Here is an 18351-nt window from a genome sequence, read left to right on the forward strand (position 1 = left end):
CCAGAGCCTATATTTTAATAACATGATCTTTTAGGACCCAGGATAGCACTGGCATTGCTGTGGTGAAATAGACATTTTTCCTAGTAGTACAGTTCAAGAGACGAATGTGTTATATAAAGATGTACCTGGTGCATATGCATATCAGAACAGAATCTTTTTGCAGTTGTATTCAGAGAATTTGGTAATGCATATACATACATATACATGACTACTAAATTTGACCTGGGAGGAAGGATCTTATTATATGGTAAATGGGAGTAATAGGTAAGTATAATATTGATTGTAAGAGGCCTCAGGTGGCATGGAATTAGGACTTAGGAAAGAGGACTTAGAAATAACTGAAAGCTTCTCTCTGGTTGCAGATGAAAGAGTTTTGAGGGAAAGTTCTGAGGCACTTTCATTTTTGAAAAAAATATTTTGATCATTTGACTTTTTTTACCCAAGTTTTCCCATATTTTGTTATACTGAGGCTTAATTACCATTTTGTGAAATAGATTAGTTTTAACATGTCCATATACTTAACATATATAAAATCTAACTGTTTTTAAAAAAACAACAAAAATCGTTTTGAGAATAATTTAGCATTTGAAGCATTCAGAATGTCACTGAATGTGAGAGGCAGAGAAAGAAATGGAGAGCTTACATTTTCACTATCCTATTCCTGGAGGGAGGCATAAGAGAAGATAGTAAAGATATGGTAGCTACTCATACGTGCACGGAAGAGAGGGAGACCTTCAGAGATGGTACCTTCAAATAAGTCTTCAGAGTTCTAGCCTATGCGAATGGGATACTAAAGGGGAAAGAATTTATGAGGGGTACAGACTAGAAGAGAGGGCCAGCCTGAAAGAAACAAGAGTAAATAAGTGGCAGTATGTCGTTGGCTGATAGCAATGCTGAGGAATCTTCTGCTTTAGTTAGTTCTGTGAATATAGTGCTAAACAAAAGTGAGGACTTAGTTTGTTAGAATAGTTAGGAAAATATTAACTCGACCACAAAATTCAGTAAGAACTTCAGTTAAAATCCTGGCCAAAGCAGTATTTGAAAAGTAGGATCTCCTTAGGTATAGGCAGAAGAAAGGAGGAAAAGATGATGAGGTTAATGGGCTACATGTTACAAGATGGTTGCAGTGGGTACTTTACTATTGTTTGGAATAGATTTAGTGGCCAGAGTTCTCTGAGATTAGTTTTGACCTCCTTTTATGACCTTTTTCATCATCAGCTTTAACATGAAGTTTGAGGGGAGGATGATGGAGAAGTAATGTATCTGCCCTCAAACAGGAGGTCAGGGAACATTGCTTCCAGCAGAACCCCCCAGGATAGGATCATCCTGCTCCTTAGTATTGTTAGTTCTCAGAGAAGTTCTGAGTTCAGCCTAAAGGAGAGAGAAGAAATAAACATTTATTAAGTACCTGCTGTTTGTCTAGCACTACGTCAATCCCTTTACAAGTATCATTTCATTTGATAAATATCATCTCATTAGATCTCACGCCAACACTGGAAAGGAATAAAACATAGTTACCTTGGACCCGCTCTTTAAATGGAGGCTCTGGGAAGAGCCATCCAATTATAGGGAGATGCTGAGGGTATTTTCAGTGTGTGCCTTCCATGATGTCATACTTTGGTTACATTATTCTTAGGTGGAATCAACTTTCTCGTGATTTTAGCCAGACGTTTCAGGTTTCAAGTTACTCTGGAATCATAATCATGATAATTATGTTCATAGTGGGTCAAAGTAGACTTTCCATCCAAAGGTTAGAATTGCTACAGAAGTTAATAATATACAGACACATTCTGGAAATGAAGTTTCCTCCCTACCCAACCTTGGAGCCTTAAAGGGTAGCCCAATCCCCAAACCATCCATGCATGTACTAATGTCTATTGACATGGAAATCCTCTGCCCATGACATTGAACTGAAGACCCCTGGGCATTCTCAGCTGCCATCTGCTTATGAAGAGAAAGCTTCTCTGTGGGGAACTCAGAGCTGCTTGCTCCTGCTTATCCTTACCCCATCCCCTTGGCTTTCTCTGGGTCTGGAGGCCTGCATCTCTGCAATGAAGAATGCTTGGGGACCAGTGTGAAGGTGTAAGAAGACAGGAAAGATAGGTGACTAGTGTCTAAAGGACTTTGAAAATAAAATTTGTGGAGAGCCTTGCAAACATTAGGGCTCTTTAAAGCCCCATCAGCTGTCATTATTTCAGGAACCACCAGGCATAGACTACCTTTGTGACATCTCCCTAACTTCCCTGTTGCTGTCAGGGGCACCACCTTCCTCCAGAGTCACCCAGGGTCACAACACGTTGCTATTCTTGACGACTCAGTCTCTCTCCCCACCACCCCTCTCTCCCTCACATAGTCAGTCAGTTGCCGAGTTCTGCCGGTTCTGCCTTTGTAACATCTCTCTATACACTCCTCTGTCCTCCCACTGTCTTCCCTTGATGTTGTCACCTCCCCCTTGGACTGTTGCAGTGGCCTCCTGGTTGGTCTCCCCATTCCAGGCCGTCCTCCATCTTCCTAAAGTACAGGTCTGACCATGTTGCCCTCTTCTCTCCTACTCAGTCAATTCCAGTTGTTCCCTATTACTTCTGTTATCTAGTGACACTAGTGTCTTTGTACTCTCGCAAGATGTTTGCGGTCTCTCTGCTCTCCACCAGTTTCAGTGGTTGTCTCCCATGCCTGGGAGTGTCTTCCTTCACATCACTGTCTCCTGGCCTCCCTGGTTTCCTTCGAGTCTCACCTTCTTCTGGAAGCTTTTCCCAATCCTTCTTAATGCTTGTGCCTTTTGTGATCATCTCCACTTTGTTTTCTTTGTCCATAGTTGTACCGTAGACTGTGAGCCCCTTGAGGGGTGGATGCTTTTTTTGCATGGTAGGACAGCCCCTTAAACAGTGCTTGATGACTGACTTTTGAAAATGGCCATGCTATTCCTGTCGTCCATCAGCCAGGTCCTCCTTAAGCAAATGAGTTCAGGTGGTATTTTGCAGAAGGTTAATAGGTTTGTAGGTGTGGCAGGGTACAGTTATATTGTTTCATGTAGGCGGCATCTACAAGGGATTTCTACAGCAGTCTTAACCCTTCTTTACAACTTTCCAGAATGGGCATTAGGGAGACAGGAAGACATAGCAGAAGCATGTGTAAGAAACATGTACTCTTTAGATTGCCAGCATTAAAAGAGATGTCCATGCGTCTTGAAATTATGTATGGCTACGTAGAAATAAATTCAAGATTTGTTAAAATTTTGGAAAGGATCCTTTTAATATTATCTCAAGCCATCTTGAAATTTGAACTGCTTAGGGGATGTTTTTGCCTTTGGAGAGAAAAAGGAGGCATCTGGCAGTGATGTGATTTATTCTGACTCCAGGCTGGGGCAAACCATATTAAAATGCCATTAGGAGATATTTAGCAAGATAAATAGAAGTGCAGTAGAGTGCAGGTAATGCTAATGTGTGGTTTTCTATGCGATTTAGTGGCACCCATTTCTGTTTGTTTGATCCCACTGTCTTAGACAGTTTAGCTGAAATATGGGAAGTGGTTTTTCCATACCACTTTTTTCATAAGTCTTTGATACATTCTAAAATATCCCTGGGTGAATTAAGAGATAAGAACAACTACTGAAAGTCTGCTACTCTAGGCATGAGGGCTCCTTTAGCCTTTGGACCGAAAAAAGATAGTGATGATAATCTTCTATAGATGACGTCTTTTTAGGAATCTTTTATTTATAAGTTCACAAATTCCATATCTAGGCATAATAAAGTCTTTCTAGGCTTTAGAGTCAAAAAGGTACAAAATAACTGGCATTGCTAGCTTGGCCATTTTAAGTTTGCTTGTATATCTCCAGAACAATCGAAATTGAATTCTACAGTATTAGAGAATGAGTAGTTTTCTCAGTGAGCCTCCTTTCTGGAATTTATTTCCTCTTTTGACTTCACAAAATCTAGTGTAGAACTTTCCATCTTTCCCCTCAGGCTCTCTTGGCCATAAGTATTTAGGGAGACTTGCCAGGTATTTATTTATAAAGCAAGTTAGCTTTACATATGTGTGTTTAGGGGCCTGAGTACGCCAAACATATAATCTAGTAGTAAACATTCCCAGCAAAGTAAGAGATTCATTTTAACAGACCAAAAAAACCACTGTCTTTTAATATACTTTTAAAAGAAATCAGCCTTTTTGGGGCAGCTAGGTGGCACAGTGGATGGAGCACCGGCCCTGGATTCAGGAGGACCTGAGTTCAAATTCGGCCTCAGACACAAAACACTTACTAGCTGTGTGAACCTGGGCAAGTCACTTAACCCCACTGCCTAGCCAAAAGAAAAAGAAAAAAAAATCAGCCTTTTGGATGGGATGACGTATGACGTCTTTAAGAGCTAAAATATTATAGACATAATCATAGAACCTGAATATTTATGTAAAACATAATGGGATAATTTTATAAATGGGAACGTCTTAAAATAGTCTCCCCCCCCCCACCCCAACCTACCTTTTTTTTTATAGCCATTACAGTTGGTTTGGCTTTTTTTGATTTTAGATGAGCACATCACATTTAAGCAATAATACACCTTTTTTCAAACTGTTAGTGACACAGTGGGCCAGGATGTAACCCTTCTCCCACTCTTAAATTTAAAAAACTTTTTTTTTGAGAAACGAATAACTCTTTTAAGAGTTGGTCTCTGGAGTTCATTTCAAAAGTACCTGCAGAAGGGACCTAGGAATTATGGAGACTGTGACCATATTGACTACAAGTTATTTTCCAAAAATTTAAAGATCTGTGTTGCAGAGAAACAGCTTCAGGAGAAAACTTCTAGTTATGGTAACTTTGCTTACAGGGAGTCCTAAAAAGGCCTGCCACAAGATTGATTATTACCAGGCCCCACCATGTCTGTACTCAGCCTAAAGGGCCCAAATTTCTGCTGAGATGCCAGGTACCTGCAGCCAGGCTAGGCTGGTCCAGTTCCAGCCAGGCCAGGCTGGAGCTAACTACAAGGTGCTTTAGATTTTGGCTTTGCTGTGGCCTTGATCAGGAAGCCAAAGATTAGTGACTTCCCAGTTGTCTTGAGGGAAGAAAACATTCATAAAGTTAAGGTATTACATCCTCCTTCCCCCTCCTTCCCCTCTCCCCATCCCCACTTCTTTAAAAAAAAAAAGAGGAAAAAAACACAATGTGTTTTTGCTACCAATTGACAGGATATTTTGTAACGGTTCAGACAATAAGTCGAGGATTTGCTTTATTATGAAGAGAATGAGATGGAAACATTTCAGAGCTGTTACATTGTATCTTGTTAGTGCTTTGTGTTGATGCTTTTAGATGCCTCCAGTTCAGTCCATGTTGTGGTACTACAAGGCTGGTACTCTCCTCGAAGCATCATGGCATGAAATGGAGGTTCCTAGAAGCAAGAAGAAAGGTACAGTACTGACCAGTTGGCCTTGACTTGTTTATTTTTAACTATTTTCCCCTTTACCTCTGCATTATTTTGGGGGGAGGGGGGAAGAGAAACGTTAATAGCTACTTCTACTTAATAGCTAAAAACTTGCTGTATGTACAAGCAAGCTGACCCAGACCAGAATATAATGGTTTTAAGCAAGGTTCCCCACGTATGTTATTATTTTTCTGGCCCCAGATGTTTACTGACAAGTTCAGATGAGTAAATGAGGTTGTACCTTGTGTGTTTTACTGCCAAGGCACAGCGGGGTGAAGGTTTGATAGCTGAAGTCTTAGCATTGAATTTGTTGGCTGATTTGTAAGGCATTTAAATTGCTCTACATTTCAGAAGTAATGCCAGGAGAGTCATTCTTGGGTAGCATCAGTGCTTCTGACTTTTTTTTTTAAACACTCAATGACCTTTCTTTTTGTTCTTTAAGCTGTCAGATTGAATGAAAGTGCTGCTATTAGTTCTTCCCTTAAAAATTAATCCGTTTCAGTTGTTAAAGATTCCACCAGATGAAATCTTCCCCTCCCTTTTCTTTTTCCTTTCACATACCTCACAGAAAAGCAGGGTCCTGAGCGGAAGAGGATTAAAAAGGAGCCCGCCACCAGGAAACCTGGTTTACTGTTTGGAATGGGGCTATCTGGAATTAGAGCAGGTTATCCACTCTCAGAGCGCCAGCAGGTCGCCCTTCTCATGCAGATGACAGCAGAGGAGTCTGCAAATAGCCCAGGTGAGCTGTGAAATGATTGTTTTGTGGGCAGGGTTAGGCCACTGCACTGCGGCCTTGGAGCTGCTGTGATAGGTGGAGCAACACTGACCATAAGCTGAGCCCTTCTGCTCCAGGGCTTCATTCAGTAAATTATCCTCTTTAGCAGATGTCTAAGTCCCTATCGCGCCTGAGATAGTAGACTGCATTATATCGCCTGTGGTGTCCCTGATGGAACTTTTCCTTCTCTCTGTGCAATTAAAAACAAAAAAGAAAAAAAAAACCTGTTTGGCCTTGGATCTCCATGTGCCTTGTTTCCATAGAAGTGCTAAGTCATTTGCCTTACACTTAAAGTTTTGAGCCTCCTAGAGCACCGAGCACAGGTTATGCTGACCTCCCCAGTGACGCCACGCTTCCTAGCTCCTCAGGAGAGGTTGGGGTGTTGGACGGCCATTTGTGTTTGAAATGCTGCGACAGCTCCCTCTATGGGTTTCCTTTGTGGTAAAACTTTTCCCTTATGGTCTCCTTGTTGAGCAGTAGACACAACACCAAAGCATCCCTCTCAGTCTACAGTTTGTCAGAAGGGAACTCCTAACTCTGCCTCCAAAACCAAAGATAAAGTAAATAAGAGAAACGAGCGTGGAGAAACTCGACTGCATCGAGCTGCCATCAGAGGAGATGCCCGGCGCATCAAGGAGCTCATCAACGAGGGAGCCGACGTCAACGTGAAAGACTTTGCAGGTAACCCTTCAGTGTGGCGTTGTTTTTTTCCCTGGCGCCCTCGGCAGGCTTCCCGCCCGTAGGAGGAATGGGAGTCAACTTAGCCGCGAGGCAGCCGGCGGCATGATGAGCTCAGTGCTCCGCTAGAGCCGAGGCACTGGGGGTTCGGTCCTGATTGCACGATGTCAGGTGAGTTATTTACTCTCTCGGGGCTTTGGTTCCTCCCCTGTTCAGTTCAGTTCCGTGAGCATATACATCTCACCTACTGGGTTGTGGGCAGTGTGGTTGGGCACTGGGGACATAGAGACTCAGAAAGTCTGTCTTCATGAAGCTTATATTCTGGGGGTGGATGAGGTGCCTCTAAGGTCTCTTCCAGCTTCAAAGCCATTCTCACGTGAAAGTGGATCGTGTCCTACTAAATCCAGCAAAGTTCCCTTTGGCAAACAGGCAGATGTACTTAGAGAAGAAAAAGTTACATCAGCATGCTCAGCTGAACTCTGACTCTTCAGGTTTTTATGCTTCTCTGTCTCATTTGCATGTATATACCTAGAATGTATGATGTTTTTGCATTTTTAGGAGGAAAAATTGAATGCAAGAAAGGCTCCCTTAAGTAGAATGTACTTATTAAGGAATTTTCATTCATCTTTTGTCTATGTTAATAATATTCTTATGTAGCAAGAGGAAAAGCAGAGGAAGATTACGATCAAAAGTAATAAAAAAATAAGGATGTTGGATAATGGTGCTTTTTTCCAGAGGCCCTTCCATCACTGACATTTTGTGACTGTTGAAGAGACTCCATAAATGGTTTTTGTTTGGAGGAGCTAACTTCTCTTTTCAGGGCTTGGAAAAGGGTGTTTCATATGTAGTGGCATCTTTTCTTGTATGAATAGAGTTGTTACTGTCACGTATGTTAACATATATATATGTAATTTGATTTTTCTGAGAGTCGTTACAATCATTGTTTCATGAGACATGTAAAGGCAGGTGAAGTTACTTATAAATAAAATTGCATTCCCTTTTTGTTGTTCCCAAAATATACCTGAGAATGGAATTTTAAACTGTTAATGTGTCTATGTTATTTGAAGATATGAGTCTTTATTAGGGTAAGTCTGTACATCTCAGCTTCTGAATTTAAGTGATCTGGCTTTTTTCTGCAGGGGAAAGGTTATCGTACCTGTTTAGGTTGTTTGGAGCATCGGCTCATTCAATTCAGATTTCTACCCACGTTGTTTACCCAGATTGTCATGAGACTATCCAAGTGGTTAACACAAGTCCTATCGAAGAGACAGTCTTCTCTCAATATAGTTCTTTCATTAAAACTGAGAAGGGTGAAGTTTTGGGGGCACACTGTTTTTCAGCTGTCATTCCACCAGTATTAAATGTCACATGTCCATTTCCAGGCTGGACAGCATTGCATGAGGCATGTAACCGAGGTTACTATGATGTTGCCAAGCAGTTGCTCGCCGCAGGTGCTGAAGTCAACACAAAGGGGCTGGATGACGACACCCCGCTGCATGATGCGGCCAATAATGGTCACTACAAGGTGAGCGGCCTCCTGTCCTGGGTTGTTGCTTGTCTGGAAGGCTCCGCCACGGTTCTTCAGATTGCTTCTGTTCATGAGAGAAGAAATGATTAAATTGTTGCCATGGCCCATTTATGACCAGATCTCAAGAACATCCCCTGTTTACAGCTCTATACCAGTATGACAACGTGAGCTGCACTTCCCAGAAGACATTCTCTAATGAGATTGTTGTTTGTTTTGCTAGGTGGTGAAGTTATTGTTACGATATGGAGGGAATCCTCATCAGAGTAACAGGAAGGGAGAGACGCCTTTGAAAGTAGCCAATTCTCCAACTATGGTGAATCTCCTACTGGGGAAGGGTACATATACCTCCAGTGAAGAGAGCTCAACAGGTAAGAAGGTGGCTTTGTATATTTATGGATGTGGGTATCATATCTGATATGTCTCATATACATCATATATACACAGATTATGGCTGCTTACTGTGGTGATGATTAAAAAACTGTTAGGGCTTCCAAAGTAGTCTTTCCTTTCGAGAAAGTCTGTGGGATGGTCCTCATAAAGCACTGAAGTTTATACAGCTTTTGGGCTATCAAATTTTGGGAATTCATTCCTACTGTACCTGCAGGCCCTCACCCACAGTGGGCTATAACTATTTCCAAGGAGTTATTTCTTAGTTTTCCTTCTGCTACTGGTATTTTTAAGACTGTAGTGGCAGCAGTTCTAACCTCTACTGAATCAAGGTCATTATTTCTTCTGAGATGTGCATAGGTTACCTGGCAGAGGGGAAGGGGGAGAGAGATAGAGAGAGAGGAGACTTCTTGTTTTCTTTTATTGTTACATTGGTATGAGTATTTCAGAAAGGCATGCTTTTCCTTCTTTTTTTTTGAAGGGAATGAGAGTTCTGTTTTCTGACTTCTCTGTTCCAATGCTTTTCTTTTCCCTCTTTATTTCTAACAGAGAGTTCAGAAGAAGAAGATGCCCCGTCGTTTGCACCTTCCAGCTCAGTTGATGGCAATAACACGGACTCTGAATTTGAAAAAGGCCTGAAGCATAAGGCCAAGAATCAGGAGCCACCAAAAACAGTTACCCCGGTGAAGGACGAATATGAGTTTGATGAGGATGACGAGCAAGATCGAGTTCCTCCAGTTGATGATAAGCATTTACTGAAAAAGGATTACAGAAAAGAAACGAAATCAAATAGTTTTATATCTATTCCCAAAATGGAAGTTAAAACATATACTAAAAATAATACAATTGCACCAAAGAAAGCTGCCCATCGCATCCTTTCAGACACCTCAGATGAAGAGGATGCAAGTGTCACTGTGGGCACTGGAGAGAAACTAAGACTTTCAGCTCATTCTGTATTGCCCAGTAACAAAACACGAGAGTCATCTAACATCAAGCAACAGAAAGAGAAAAATAAAGTTAAAAAGAAGCGGAAGAAAGAGACAAAAGGCAAGGAAGTTCGATTTGGCAAAAAAAATGACAAGTTTTGCTCTTCAGAGTCAGAGAGTGAGAATTTGGAGAGTGATGAGGATGATAGAGACTCTGTTGAAAGTTCTAATTGTATCAAGGACTCCACTATTGTGCTAAAGGAGCCCTCACTTTTCAGCTCACTCTCTGCCTCATCCACTTCTTCTCATGGAAGTTTAGCATCCCAGAAACATAACTCAAATCTTGCAGAACAGCACTCCAAGCATTGGAGAACAGATAATTGGAAAACCATTTCTTCTCCAGCTTGGTCAGATGTCAGCTCCTTATCAGACTCTACGAGGACAAGGCTAACAAGTGAGTCTGATTATACATCTGAAGACTCCAGCCTGGCATCATTAAAACCAGTTAGAAAGAAACAGGAACACAAAAAGAAAAATACTCCACATAATACTGTGTCTGAAAAGAAGAACTCATTCCATTCCAATGTGGATGGAGCAATTCCAAAACTAGATAAAGAGGGGAAAGTTGTTAAAAAACATAAAACAAAACATAAACACAAAAACAAAGAGAAAGGACAGTGTTCAAACAATCAAGACATTAAAATTAAAAGCTTTCCTTGTGATTATGAGGACTCTAAGCAAAAGTCAGATAAGGCCTTAATTGTTGATAGTGAAAATCCAATTGAAAATAAATTAAAAGTACTAAAGCATGATAGAGAACATTTCAAGAAAGAAGAGAAGATAATCAAAACCAAGTCTGAGGAAAAGGAATGGTTGTTTAAAGATGAGATAATAAAAGTCTCCAAAGAAGAGAAATCATTAAAAAGAGTCAAAGAGGGGAACAAAGAACTCAGTAAAGCTTTCAGAGAGGAGAAAGACCGATCAAGTAAAACTGAAAAGGAGAAATCACTAAAGGAGAAGTCTCCGAAAGAGGAGAAACTTAGAATTCACAAGGAGGAACGAAAGAAAAAATCAAAAGACAAGCAATCAAAGTCAGAAAAGAAAAATGACATGAAAGAAGAGAAAATTTCCAAATCTGAGAAAGAGAAGACTTTTAAAGAAGATAAAGAAAAATTTAAAAAAGAAAAAGTATATAGGGAAGAATCTGGTTTTGATGAGTTTTGTAATAAAAGTCAGTTTTTGGAGAATGAAGATAGCAAATTCAGCCTTTCTGATGATCAGCAAGAGAGGTGGTTTTCTGATTTATCTGACTCATCATTTGATTTCAAAGGAGAAGACAGTTGGGATTCCCCAGTGACAGACTATAGGGAGATAAAAAATGACTCAGTAGCAAAACTAATCTTGGAAACAGTGAAGGAGGAAACAAAGGAAAAGAAGAGGGATAACAAAAGTAAAGAAAAGAGAGACTATATTGAAAAACGTAATGAAAAAGACTCTTTCTTTAAAAAGAAAGACAGAGACTATTTGGAAAAAACCTCTGAAAAAAAGAAAGACCCAACTGAGAAACACAAAAGTATTCCCAGTTACTTGTCAGAGAAGGAGAAAAGGAGGAAAGATTCTGCAGATGGTACTAAAGACCGGAAAGAAAAAGATGTGGGTGATAGCTGCAAAGAGAGAAAAGACTCATTTGATAGTTCTAAAGACAGAAAAGATGCCAAGGTTAAACAAGAGGAAACCTACAGAGATGACCTTAAAGAATATGGTTGTGAAAACTTTTTTAAGGACAAATTAGATTCAGAATTTGGAAAAAATCTAGAGACTTGGGAAAGACATCATTCAGGGAAAGAAAAGGATAAAAAAGATACTACTGATAAGGACAAAAAAGAGAAGCTGAAATCAGATAAATATAAAGAAAAAGCTAAAGAAATAGACAAAGAAAAAAATGAAAAATCCATCCTTGAAAAAAATCAGAAAGACAAAGAATCAGATAAATGTTTTAAAGAGAAAAAAGAGACAAAGGACAAATATAAGGATTTGCACAACAAAGACAAAGAGAGGAAGTCTTCCCTTGATCAAATTAAAGAAAAGAAAGACAAAAATTTCTCAGGAACCATCTCAGAGGACTTTGCTGAAAAAAGAGACGAAAAAAAGACTAAAGATAAAAGCTGGTACATTGCAGATATTTTCACAGATGAAAGTGAAGATGAGAAAGAGGAGTATAGTACAGGCGGATTCAAAATTGGGGATACTGTTGGCAGTGAGGTGCCAAGAGTAGAGAATGTACAAGAAAAAGATGAGGAGAAAGAAGCTTACACCTCAGAGAAACACCGGAAATATTCTTCAGATAAGCAGCACTCTGGAGAAAAGCAGAAAGATAAAGAATCCAAGGAGAAGAAAAAGGAAAAGGGATTAACGGAAGGAGGAAAAGATAAAAAAGAAAAAAACTTTGAAAAACACAAAGAGAAGAAAGATAAAGATTCTATTGAAAAATATAAGGATAGAAAAGATAGAACTTCTGTTGACTCTATCCAAGAAAAGAAAAGTAAACAAAAAATTCCTGAAAAGGTCGAAAGGAAACACTCCACTGATGACAAGGTTAAAAACAAACATAAAGAAAAGCCTGATAAAGAACATTCCAAAGAGAGGAAATCTTCAAAAGGGGGCGATATGGAGAAAAGCTTGTTGGAGAAGTTGGAAGAAGAAGCCCTCAATGAATATAGAGATGACTCCAATGATAAGATAAGTGAACTCTCATCTGACAGCTTTACAGACAGAGGACAAGATCCGGGCATGAGCAGTCTCCTTGAATCATCATTCACAGAGCCTGCTGAGGACAAGTTTAAGGATTCTATTACCTTTCCTTCCCTGCAAGACAAACTGAAAGAAAAGGAGCGACACAGGCATTCCTCATCTTCATCAAAGAAAAGCCATGAAAGGGAAAAAGCCAAGAAAGAGAAGTCTGAGAAAAAAGAAAAAAGTGATGATTTTAAGGACAGTAGAAAAGAATCATCTCAGTATGAAAAAGACTTCTCCCTGGATGGCGATGCTTTTGGCATGTCATATAACATGAAAGCAGACGTAGAAGATGAATTAGACAAAACTATTGAATTTTTCTCAACTGAAAAGAAAGACAAAAATGATTCTGAGAGGGAACTTTCTAAGAAATCAGAAAAAGAAAAAGGTTATGCTTCAAATTCCATCAGTTCAACTAAAGAGAAGAAGAAAAGAGATAAACATCGAGAAAAATGGAAAGATGAGAAAGAGAAACACAGAGAAAAACACACAGATGGATTTTTTAAGCATCATAAAGATGAGCAGAAGTCTATGACGAAAGAGAAGGACAGTACTCAGGTGAATGCTTTCAAAGATAAATCAAAAGATGAAAGTATCAAGCTAAGTGAAAGCAGATTAAAAGAGAAGGAAAAGTCTGACTCATTGAAAATTAGTAATGGAAATGATAAAATTCCTCCATCCAAAGACACAGGAAAGAAGGATACCAGACCCAGAGAAAAACTCTTAGGAGATGGTGACCTGATGATGACAAGTTTTGAGAGAATGCTGTGCCAAAAAGACCTGGAGATAGAGGAGCGTCACAAGAGGCACAAGGAACGGATGAAGCAGATGGAGAAGATGCGGCACCGGTCTGGGGACCCCAAACTGAAAGATAAAGCGAAGTCCTCGGAGGAGGCGAGGAAGAGGAGTCTAGACCTGCCTTCCAAAAAACCGCTGGGAGTGGACTCTCAGCTTAAAGAGAAAAAGATGAAGGAGTTAGGCCCACTGACTCCTGTGCTGTCAGCGGAAAACAAGCCCCACCCTGCTGTGGGCACAGACTCTAAAGACTGGCTGGCCGGTCCTCACATGAAAGAAATCCTGCCTGCTTCCCCACGACCAGACCAGAGTCGTCCCACAGGGGTTCCGGCTCCAGCCTCTGTGGTTTCCTGCCCTAGTTATGAGGAAGTGATGCAGACTCCCAGAACGCCATCGTGCAGCAATGAAGATTACACTGATTTGATGTTTGACTGTGCTGATTCTCAGCATTCTATCCCTGTCTCTACCATGTCAATGAACGCATGCTCACCGTCCTTTTTTGACAGATACACAAATACTTCTGGTGGGCTTCCTGAAAATCCAAGTCAGACTCCCACAAGGAGTCTCCCTGCAAATCTTTATCGTTCAATCTCTGTTGATATCAGGAGAACCCCTGAAGAGGAATTCACTGTTGGGGATAAGTTTTTCAGACAGCAAAGTGTGCCTGCTACATCAAATTATGATTCTCCAGTGCAACATTTAATGGAAGAAAAGGTTCCTTTACCATCTGCTCCTACAGAAAAGTTTCCATGTTTGTCTCCTGGGTACTATTCTCCAGATTATGGGATTCCTTCACCTAAAGTTGAAACATTACATTGTACGTCAGCGGCTATTGGAAATGTTGCCCCATCTCCTGAAAGTGTCTTCTCTGGTTTGCAGGCAAAATCTTCTCCCTCTCATAGAGATGAGCTTTTAGCCCCATCTATAGAAAGTGCTCTTCCCCCCGATCTGGGCATCCCCTTGGATGCCACAGAAGACCAACAGGCCACTGCTGCTATTATTCCCCCAGAGCCTAGCTACCTGCAGCCGATTGAGGAGGGCCCCTTTAATGCTGTTATTTCAGAAGAGGATAATACAGACTGGGCAAATCCTCCCAGGAACCCAGAGCAACCTATTACTCAGAGCTTAATTGGAACTTCCTCTGAAACCCCTGTAAATTGGACAGTAGGGTCTGAACTTCTGATTAAATCCCCACAGAGATTTCCAGAGTCTCCCAAACCATTCTGTTCTTCAGATCCCATACATCCAGCTCCCGTGCCATTTATACCTTCTGATTCTCCTTACCCAGTTTCTCCTATTTCATACCCCTTGTCTGTGTCTGAACCAGGTCTTAATGATGTAAAGGAAGTTGCTGAAGAAGCAATTTCAGGAGAAATAACAACATCAGAAGAACAGACTTCTTACATGCCCCCTTCTAGACTAGACTCATTCTTCACTAACTGTAAGCCTCTTCCAGAAGAAACACCTGAGATTGTTCAAGAACCCACATGCATACCAACAGTAACTCAGGTCGAAGCTCTAGGCCCCCTGGAAAACAACTTTTTAGAAAATAACATTTCTGTCATAAATCAAGAAGAACCAGTGGCGTGGCCTGACCCTTTCACAAATGCAGAAGATGACTTAGATCTGGGTCCTTTTTCTTTACCAGAACTTCCACTTCAAACTAAAGATGTCCCAGATGCTGAAATGACTGAAGCAGAACCTATGGGAGAGAGTCCTGTTGTCGCCTCTGAAAGTACAAATCCTGGAGAACCAGGAGTCTTCAATGGGAACCTTTCTTTATTAGCTGCAGATGAGCAAGAAGAGGTACCCTCTAGCCAGGCAGCTGCCCTCCTGCCTGTGGTGCCAGGGCCAGAACCCGAGGAACCAAAGTCAGAAGCCGTTTCTGTGGAAGCTGCTATGGAGGCAGGGAGCGTGCCTGAGGAGAAGACTTCTGAACAATTGGAGTCCCACTCTTTTCAGCCAGTGGCATCTGCTGAACTTCCTCCTCAGACGGGTGACCAAGAAAGGGAAACAAATCCTGAAGACTCCTTTGTCTCAAACTGTACATTGGAGAGTTGTGCTGAGAATAATTTGACTCAAGCAAGTGTCAATGGTGCTGGCACTCGAGAAGACATGGGAAGCACTGTCGGTCAGACGGCTTCTTCCCAAGTGGAACCACCCCAAGGCAATGCCCAGCCAGAAGCTATAGAATCTGTACCCAAACCAATACCTGAAGTTCCAAAACCTCCCAAAGTAGAAGAGATTCCTCAACGAATCACCAGGAACCGTGCTCAAATGCTAGCCAATCAAAACAAACAGAATACCTCCCCCTCAGAAAAAGAATTTCCACCAGTTTCTACACCTTCTACAAGAGCAAAAGGGCGAGTCACAGAAGAAGATGATTCTCAAGCCCAACACCCCCGAAAACGCCGTTTCCAGCGCTCCAACCAGCAGCTGCAACAGCAAATTCATACGTCTACCCAGCAGACAAGGGAGATGATACAGCAGACATTGGCAGCCATTGTAGATGCTATAAAACTGGATGACATCGAGCCCTATCACAGTGATAGGTCAAACCCATATTTTGAATATCTTCAAATCAGGAAAAAGATTGAGGAAAAGCGGAAAATTCTCTGCTACATCACTCCTCAGGCCCCCCAGTGTTATGCTGAATATGTCACTTACACAGGTTCTTACCTGTTGGATGGCAAGCCTCTCAGCAAGCTTCACATTCCAGTGGTAAGTTGCTCCCCGGAGAAGAGGTGGTAGTAGCAGCAGCAATTAATCACATTAATGACAATAATTTGGCATTTTTTTGCACTTTAAGGTTTACAAAAACTTTACCGTTGTTATCTCATTTGATCCTAACAGCCCTGTGAGGTAGGTGCCGTTGTTATCCCCATTTTACTGGTTAGAAATTAAAGTTGAGAAAAGAGGTTAAATGACTGGCCTGGGGTCCCACAATTAATAAGTATCTGAGGCAGAATTCAAACTACCATCTTCCTGACAGACATTCCATCCTCTTATCCCTTAGCTATAGCCAGTGCTCCAGGGCTGTTGACTCTCTTGACAATTAGGAGGTAGGAAAGCCTTCCCGATGTAGATGTGATGAGTTGGATGGAAGCTGTAGTCACCTGACCTGTATGAAGTTGACTTCATTGTCCTGGCCTGGACATTCACTGGGTGACCCTTAGAGACTGAGGTGATATTTGTTCCTGCGTATATTTTCCCCCCCAAAGGTAGTATTAATTTTATTGTAGTAGATAGCCACCCCAGTAGCAAGGACTTGTGTATGTATTTTTTTAAAAGATGCAGATGTTTCCCCCATTGTTTAGTTCCCTTCTCTGCCCCTCTCCCTTATGCAAATGGGGACATTAAAACCAAGAGCCACCTTCTAAATGTATTTGGATTGGATGCACCTGCTAGAATTTCCTTTTCTCCCTTTGGCACACTGTGTACCTTCTGCTTAGGAGAGAGAAGATTGACAGGTCCTATGGGATCAAACCCACGAAATGGCTCCAGATTCAGTCAAGGCTCTTACCACTTATATAACATGGATTGGTATTTACATTGATGATCCTGTAACACCTAGATTCTGAGGGGCTTTGGATCATCAAAGAAAGATTGCATTGTATTTGGTATGGGGTTTTTTTTTAATTGTGTATTTGGTCACATTCTTAGTCTTTGAAAGTTCAAAGACTTCCCTACCCAATCTGAGCTGGCACCAGTTGGTTGTGTTTATAGTTTACGTTATAGTTTACATATAGGTCACGGTTTCATTTTGTTTTGTTTTATTTTTTTGAGAAGATTAGCTTAAGTCTGTTAGTTTTAGGATAACTGACTTTGGGACTTTCTCCTCAACATGCAGATGTCCTGAGTTTTTGTTTCCCTAGAAATAAGTATTTCTAGATTACCTTGGAAATAGGGTTATAACCTACACATCCCAGAACAATCATAACCCTTGTCTCCTATCAGTTCTTCCTTTCATCGTGTCAACATAGGATTTCAAAGCTCAAAAGGGATTTAGTTAAATGTGTTGAACCCAAATAAAAACAGATTCCTGCTGAGCCACATATTGACTTAGAAGACCACAAATTAACATTATCTATGTTGCATTTTATATCTTTATTTATTATGTTTAACATTCCCAATCACATTTTTATCTGGTTCTAGTTTTGTTCAGGAAATTTGACACCTGACTATTCCAAGCTTTTGTTATTACAAATGAGAGACCTGGGGCACAAAGATAATAGGTAACTTGTTTACTTGTTAAGTCAGTAACCGACCTGAAATGCACACCCAGCTTTTCTGACTCCACAGTAAATGCTCTTCCTCCATTCCTTGGGGTTTATGGAGCTTTAATTACAGAAGCCTAAAACTTTTCCTTAACTACTTCCATTGGTCAGTCAGTGAACATTTATTTAGTGCCTAAGCACTGGGGATAGAAAGAAAGGCAAAAGACGGTCCTGACCCTCTGGGAGCTTACAGTTTAATGGGGGAAACAACAGTATACCAGCAAGCTATCTATGGAATAAACAAGAAATACTGAACGGAAGGAAGCCACTGGAATTAAGGGAGGCTGGAGGTTTCCTGTAGGAGGTGAGATTTTAGTTGGGACTTGAAGGAAGCCACTAGGTAGAGATCAAGATGGGGAGAGTTCCAGGAATGGGGGGCAGCCAGAGAAAATGCCTGAAGCTGAAGGATCTTATTTGTGAACAGCCAGGAGTCCAGTATCACTGCATCAAAGAAAATCTGGTGGGGAGTAAAGAGAAACAACACTGGAAAGGTGGTGGGGAGGGACAGATTATAAAGGGTGTTTATTAACTAAACAGAGCATTTGTATTTGATCCTGGAGGCAGTCTATTTCTGCTGGAGTTTATTGAATAAGGATATGACATGGATGGGCCTAGACTTCAGGAAAATCACTTTGGTGGCAGAGTGGAGGATATATTGTAGCGGGAAGAAACTGAGGCAGGGAGACTCACCGGCAACTATTGTAGTAGTAGAGGCAAGGGATGTCTAGAGGGCGTGCACTACAGTGGGGGAGAGAGAAGGGGGAAGATTTGAGGTGAAGTG

At 41.1% G+C, this 18351-nt stretch overlaps 1 protein-coding gene across 3 annotated transcripts in view; it reads left to right on the forward strand.

Moving 5' to 3' along the window:
• The window catches only part of ANKRD11 (ankyrin repeat domain 11), a 365863-nt gene that overhangs the window by 325673 nt on the left and 21839 nt on the right, over positions 1-18351 (forward strand). For 2 of the 3 annotated variants that reach the window (XM_078149379.1, XM_020989136.2), the window contains exons 4-8: positions 5980-6150; positions 6664-6867; positions 8247-8389; positions 8613-8760; positions 9329-16014. In XM_078149379.1, the coding sequence (XP_078005505.1) occupies positions 5980-6150; positions 6664-6867; positions 8247-8389; positions 8613-8760; positions 9329-16014 (7352 nt within the window). Of the gene's footprint in view, positions 1-5299; positions 5397-5979; positions 6151-6663; positions 6868-8246; positions 8390-8612; positions 8761-9328; positions 16015-18351 lie in introns of all 3 variants that reach the window. The other variant, XM_020989137.2, reaches the window with a different exon arrangement.

Source organism: Phascolarctos cinereus, unplaced genomic scaffold (genome assembly GCF_003287225.1).
Source record: "Phascolarctos cinereus isolate Bilbo 61053 unplaced genomic scaffold, phaCin_HiC Scaffold_2;HRSCAF=192, whole genome shotgun sequence".
Taxonomy (NCBI): Eukaryota; Metazoa; Chordata; class Mammalia; order Diprotodontia; family Phascolarctidae; genus Phascolarctos; species Phascolarctos cinereus.